Source organism: Brassica napus, chromosome C2, assembly GCF_020379485.1.
Source record: "Brassica napus cultivar Da-Ae chromosome C2, Da-Ae, whole genome shotgun sequence".
Classification (NCBI taxonomy): domain Eukaryota; kingdom Viridiplantae; phylum Streptophyta; class Magnoliopsida; order Brassicales; family Brassicaceae; genus Brassica; species Brassica napus.
The window spans coordinates 39855993-39862887 of NC_063445.1; the positions used below are offsets into that span (position 1 = coordinate 39855993).

The 6895-nt window shown below is 44.3% G+C and overlaps 1 protein-coding gene across 1 annotated transcript; it reads left to right on the forward strand.

The window, feature by feature from the left end:
- Nucleotides 1–2809: 2809 nt before the first annotated feature.
- Nucleotides 2810–6632, forward strand: LOC106412630. The gene is made up of 6 exons (XM_013853546.2): nucleotides 2810–3051; nucleotides 3108–3370; nucleotides 3463–3525; nucleotides 5344–5708; nucleotides 5777–6357; nucleotides 6509–6632. The coding sequence occupies exons 1-6, from the start codon at nucleotides 2810–2812 to the stop codon at nucleotides 6630–6632; spliced, it is 1638 nt and encodes a 545-aa protein (XP_013709000.1).
- Nucleotides 6633–6895: the final 263 nt, after the last annotated feature.

Here is a 6895-nt window from a genome sequence, read left to right on the forward strand (position 1 = left end):
CCTAGCTCCCTGTGAATTCTATCCCTAAGTACTACAACTCGACCTCTTATTTGAGAGAGTATAAATCACTACTTAAGGTAATTTGAGTGATATCATGTAGCAGCAACTTCGACCGACACAGTAGCAGAAAACCGGAAGTTACTGTAGCAGAGATAATGTGCTACTGTAGCAGAGTCTTTGTTCATCGAAAAAAAAATTTAATTGGTTTTATTAGTTATCTATTACTGACTTTTAGTGTTTTATTTATGTTATGTAAAAAAAATATCCGAGGAAGACGAGTTTGCATAAGAATCGACGATGACTAGCTATCATCGATCAACAAAGCATCACAAGTATCGATCGCCACTTAACTGTGTTGATCGATACTCACAGCAATGACAGATCCGAGTACATGATTCCTCAGCACATTGACTGATGAGACCAGCTCGATATCGATCGACAACACTTCAGATCCAATGATTGATTGTCTCTTCATTGTGTCGAACGATTGCTCTAGCCATCGACCGATGAGACCATGTCGCTATCATTCGACAGCGCTTCAGCAACAACGATCGATTGTCACTTCATTGTGTCGATCGACACAGACATCAGCGAGCAGGTTATCATTCTTACTTGTTAAATTGTGTACTTATGTTTATGTTATCACCATAACTCCGACTGAATTTACACTGGGGACATTGTAGTTTAAGTTTGGGGGGAGGTTTACTGATATTAGTTTCCTTCATGAGTCTTATTATAATGTTTTCAAAAAGAAGTTTTTATTGAGTCAAGAAGGGGACAATGAACTTATTGATTTTGCTTGTTATCTAACCATACTGTTCTAGACTTATTAGTTGCAGATAGCACTAAAGATATTAAAGTGGATCAACGTGTCAACTATGCTACAATTGCTGAGAATGTTTGAAAGAACCAAAGCTGACCTCCAAACTAACTAAGCTAACCTTTGCTTGTCTTGGGGCTTCAGATACATGGGATCGGATTCTTCAAACAAGTCTGGAAGGTAAAAGCCTTGTGTAGATATGTCACCCTCTCTCTCTCTATTTCGAAATTTAGATTATATATATATATATGTGTGTGTGTGTATATATATATGTAATTATAGATAATAATTTAGGAAAAGAATTCGAACAGAACTTGGTGGCTACAACCATTAAGGCTTGATTCATAAGAATTCTATAGGTAAAGGATTCGAACAGGACTTGGTGGCTTGATTCATAAGAATTTTATAGGTAAATGATTCAAACAGGACTTGGTGGCTACAGCCATTAAGGCTTGATTCACAAAGAACGCTATGATATAGGTCAAAAAGAAGTGGACAAGATTTGAGAGCTAAAACCATTAAAGCTTGATTCATGGAAGTCTGTCCAATCTTGGTCAATGATCCTCCAATGAACGCAGACTTTGACTGAGTTAATGCTTGAACGCATGACCTTGTCCCGTTCTTCCGACTTTTTTTCGAAAGTCGAGAACATCTTTTGGACCTTCTCCAACGCTGCAATGTTGAAGTTAACTGCAGTGACATTCGCTGCTGGAGTGTTTTCAGCATTGTCGTCGACGGCATTGTCGTCGACGGCATAGCCGTCGCGAGTTTGTAGGTTGTTGAGTTCGTCGGTTGACATGTCTGATCGAGCGTTGGTGGCTGAGAGTTAGATTGATCCGTCCCCCCTCCTTTTAGCGCCAAACTGTGGGAACCGAAATTCGCACTGTCGATTTCCGTTCAAATTAGGAAAGTTAGGAAACCCTAAATTTCCCATAGGTCCCGGATATCTGATAAACCACACGCCAAGCAATCAGAACACGAGAGTATGAACGAAAAGTAAGTATATGAATCGAAAAGAGAGGAAGAAGCTTATTATTCTGAATCTGCGTTTGAGCGTTACAAAAAGGTAAGAGCCTTCGGCCACAGGAGCTGTCGGCGAGATCCCTAGTTCTAGCAACCTAAGACTTGAAAACCTAGTTGAGTCGCAGCTCGATAACAAAAACAAAAAGTATGCCTAAATTGCTCTAAATGCTAAGTGGAGAATCGAAAATTTACACTAAGTATTTGATAGTGATCGGGAGTTTGATCTAGGGAAAACAAATGACGTAGGGAACGATATCTTTAGAATATAACGATGTAAATAGTTTCCAGTAGGTAAAAATGGACTTTATTGATGAATAAGATCGAAAACAATGAATTGAACTCGATCGGATGATACAAATGAGATCGGTAAAGAAAGGATTTAAGATTGGGATAAAAACAATGTCGATGTATGTGTGTAGCTCTCTCTTGGGTTTTCAACGTGTCTTTCTTCATGTCCGCTCTCCTTCCTTTATAGTAAGTCGACCTCGTGACCTTCGTAACTGCTCCACGATTTTCGTCTCTTGTTCCGCGATCTCCGGGACCTCGAAGTCTTTGTTTCGGGCTCGATTGCTTGCTATGGGCTTTAATTCCTTACGGCCCGTATCTTTGATCGCGGCCCATTAATGTATTGACCAAAATTGGGTCCAACATTTTTCCCCCAGCCTCTTTTGGTTTGTTGGGAAACCGAAAAGGCGAAAACCGTCTTAGTCAGACGTTGCCGGGATTTTTGGGAAATGGGACACCACGAACATCGGTTTGATTTGACTGGTCGGCCACTTTTTAAATTGTGTGGCTGAGATCGACGATTCGTGGTTGGCTTCAATTAACTACATCAGGAACTGTTTTTTTTTCTCTTTTTTTTTTTAATATATATATCGATTTTTCAGAGTGTGTCGTCTTCGCTAATAGCGGTTCTTCTTTCTCTCTTATTCTCTCCTTCGCGATATTTCTTCTTGATTCGAACTTATGGCAGTTGAAAAATTTGGTCCTCATCTCAAGACGATTCTCGAGGCGAAACATATCGAGAAGATCCATGAGCTCTGGGAAGTCGATTATGCCGTAGAAATTGAACTTCCCGGAGGCGGCAATACTCCAGAGAATGTGAGACCGGGGTACTGTGGAGCTTATGCGTTGCATTTCATGGATGGCGGCTTATCGTTTCCTCTTCCTCGTTTTCTTCTCGAGGCGTTGGCGGAGCTTAAGATGGCGTTTACCCAGATAGCGCCTAATTTTTTTTGCTATTTCCTGGCCTCCTGGGTTCGAGCCTTGGGGAGTTGGGGAGTTGGGGAGTTGAAGAAGGCCTTGAGTTCAGCCTTGGGGAGTTGAAGCAACTATTCGCTATAAAGCGAAACAGCGGCTTTCCTGGTCTGATGATTCTTGCTCCTCGTTCCGGCCGTGTTATTATTGAAGGCATTCCCAATAGAGATGATCGATTGAGAGAGAAGTTATTTGTTTTTAAGATTAACCTGGCGTCGGTCGGGGACTTTGACTTCGAGAGGATCCCTCGGGAATGGTCCGACGACCTTGGCGAGTTTTTCTTTTATTGTTTTTTGTGAATAATGTCAGCCCTTGATCGCCTTTTATCCTTCTCCTTTTAAAAGCCTCCTTTTTATATGTAGAGCCCTTCTGCCCTGCTCCCATGACTCCTGAGCTTCGTGGATTAATGGCTACTTTGCGACGTGGTAATCCTCGGTGGCTCGCTTTTACTCATGATCGAATTCGAACTGCCTACGCTCTTCCGCCGGGAGTGAACCGTGCTACTCCTTCGGCCCAAGGAAGGTCGAGGCAACAAGAGTAAGTTCTTCTTCTCTTGACATGATTTGAGGCACTTCATTAGCGCGATTCTAAATCCTTCGAGGTTCGTTTTTTTTAGGGAAGAAGGAAAATCCTAATTTCCCTTTACGTTTCGCACTGTCGATTTACGTTTAAATTAGAAAACTAGGAAAATCCTAATTTCCCAGAGGTCCCGGATCTCTGCGAGAGCCAACGGAAAGTGACTAAATATATGCGGAAATCATGAAAAGATAACAAACGAGTTTAGAGAAAACAGTAGATCTTATTTCGAGTCCGCGTGAGAGCGTTGCGATCATTACAAGAGATCATAAAAGCTTTGACCGCAAAGGCTGTCAGCGAGTTACCTAGTTCTAGCGGCCTAAAAGCTCAAACCTAGTTGACTCGCAGTTCGATAACTAAAGACGAAGAAAATACAAAAAAGGTTTTTGATTGATTTCAGACTGAACCTTATGAAAGGCTGCCTACGTACCCCTTTCGAGGATCAAGCCGAATGTAGTTCAAGAGTGAATGAAGAGATCGAACTGCTTGTGCACGTTCGTCTGGTAATCGGGTGCCAGTCATGGAAACAGAGCATGTCGAGAATAATGCCTCAGAGTTTCTAAGTGCCGAGAGTTCTGAGTCTAAAAAGTTGTCCCTCATGCCTCATGCCTCTCGCCTAGGACTCCTTATATACTCGCTCCTAGGTCGGTTTAAGCTTTTCCCCTTATGCCCTTAAGCCGTCATAGCTTAAAAATGGAGATATCCCATTTTTCCCGATCTTCGTAACTATCTTCAAAATTTCGTATTTATCTGCAGAAACTTAACATTTATCTTTCCTTGCGAACCAAGTGTAAACCATCCCACGGTTTACGGGCTGCTGGTTAAGAAATCGTAAGGTGGGCTTCGAGTCATGCCTTAGGTCCCTTTCGGCCGTCTTTCGACTTGAAGCGTTTATTACGACTTCTTTCGATAAAAATAAACTTTCCGCGGTTTTTATCGTAAAGTTTGGTTGATGACTTCGAATGGCGAAAAACATGAAATGGGTTCGCTACAGTCTTCGGGAGACAGGATCAAAGGGTAGACGAGAATGCATGGATTCGTGTCGTATCGATGTTTCGGGAGAGCTTGGTCGCTACGTAGCGACAGAACGGAACGCACGCTCGTTCGCTACGTAGCGACCGAGCGGGACGGACGCTCGGTTGCTACGTAGCGACCGAGCGAGACTGACGCTCGGTCGCTACGTAAGGACCGAGCTTGGCTCGAGCTCGGTTGCTACGTAGCGACCGGGCGAGACGGACGCTCGGTCGCTACATAGAGACCGAGCTTAGCTTGAGCTCAGTCACGACGTAGCGACCGAGCGGGACGGACGCTCGGTCGCTATGTAGCGACCAATCTTGGCTCGAGCTCGGTCGCTACGTAGCGACTGGGCGGGACGTGAGTTCTGTCGCTATGTAGCGACCGAGCTTGGCTCGAGCTCGGTCGCTACGTAGCGACCGGGCGGGACGGACGCTCGGTCGCTACGTAGCGACCAAGCTTTGCTTGAGCTCGGTCGCAATGTAGCGACCGAGCGGGACGTGTGCTTGGTCGCTACGTAGCGACCGTGCGACCTTTTTCGGGCTTTTCTCTGATGTCTCGTGTTTCTTCCGCAGGGCTCTTCGTAAGAATAAATCTTTTCCGAAGATTTATTTTTCGTAAAAACGTTCATGCCAATTTTTATGGACTTTCAGACATTGATTCCGTCGTGACCGATTTTGACACCAACAGCGATCGAGCTTTTAATGACAAGGTCGACTCATTGACTCATCGACGTCGACGTCGGGTCTTGGAAGAGATTAACTCTGTGACTTCAGGATCATCGAGCCCGGGACTTTCTCCGCCGTTACGCGTTTTTGGTGAAGGTACTTCGCAGGTTAATCCTGATGTCCCTTTTTCGAGTGTGCCCGAAGCCTCTTCGTGGTCGTCTTCATATGAAAACGAGATTCCTATCCTTGAGATCTGGCGCAAGATCAGAGCGGAAGGATGCGGGCTCCCTTCTTTGGAGCGTGTACGGGAACGTGATGCCTATCTTCGGATGGCAGTTGCGAAAGGCAAGGTACGTTATCTTTCTTTGATGTTTTATGGAATGGGATGACGACCTTTGACGTTATCATTTTTGCTTAGGCTATGGAGGCGAGCAACGAGTATGCCGCTTTGATGGAGGGGCGATTGGCAGATTTTCCAAGTAAGGAGGAGATCGCGGGTCATCTTTTGAAGATCCAACAGCTTCGAGGTGAGTTGGAGGCTTCTCGGGAGGTGGAGAGGCAGCGCGAAGCGGAGATTCAGGAGTCAAAGAGGAAGTTGGCTGTTGCTGAGGCAGAGAAGGTCGCTATTCAGAGCGATATTGACTCGATGAAGGAGAAGCATAGGCGAGAGATCGAAGGTCGGGATAGGAAAGCTCGTAAAGATCGCCACCTTGCTCGTCTCTCTCTTGCTCGAAATTATGATGGGGTTCTGTCTGTAGTGAAGAGCAAGTTGGAGCAGAAGAAGAAGGAAACAGCTGCGGAGATTCGTTTGCAAGAGGTGCGAGCTTGTATTGAGGCTTTGACTGAGTATAACGAGGGTGGCTTCGAGCTCGAGGCAGAGTTGGAACGTCTTAAAGGCCTGGAGATTTTGCTCGAAGTTGATTACGGTCTTGCTTCGGTATCGGACCACTCTCTTAGTCACCTCGATCTTCCTGAGATTTATGGAGATTCGGTCAACCAGTATTGACGCGAAGGTTAATTTGAGTTAGTTTGAAGTTTGATATGTTCTATTTTTCTTTTGGTGTTTTTGTTGTTGAAGAAACATATATATGTTTTCAATGGATTATGGGATAATACCTCTTTAATCTTATGTTTTTTTATTTGCTTTAAGCTTCATTGAGCCTGTTGGTTTATCCTTTAGAAGGCGTAGAACAGAGACTGATCAGGAATCTGTTTTGTGGGCCTTTATCTGGCCTGATAGAAAGTCGGTTGAACGGGCTATATTTAGTGATTGAATATTCTAAGTAATAGAAGAAAAGTAACATGTGTTTGTTCGGTTGTTTGGGCTTCGCTCGGTGTCGAGCTGCCTACGTACCCTCTTCAAGGGATCAAGCCTGTTTGTAGTTCCGTTTCTTTTTGACTGAGCTGTAAGCATCGGTAGCCTCCCAGCTCGAAGCTTGACAATCATGGTCGAGGTTCAGATTTTGCGTTACTTGTAGTATTTCTTTAAGTTGTAGGCGTTCCAATGTCTCATTTCTGGGAGGCCGGTTTTGCGTTT

Excerpts from the sequence above, each read along its gene's own strand:
- LOC106412630 (XM_013853546.2), top strand. The coding sequence starts at position 2,810 with ATGGCAGTTGAAAAATTTGGTCCTCATCTCAAGACGATTCTCGAGGCG. Across the intron at positions 3,371-3,462 it reads GGAATGGTCCGACGACCTTG|AGCCCTTCTGCCCTGCTCCC; the intron begins GCGAGTTTTTCT and ends TTTTATATGTAG. Across the intron at positions 3,526-5,343 it reads AATGGCTACTTTGCGACGTG|ACATTGATTCCGTCGTGACC; the intron begins GTAATCCTCGGT and ends ATGGACTTTCAG.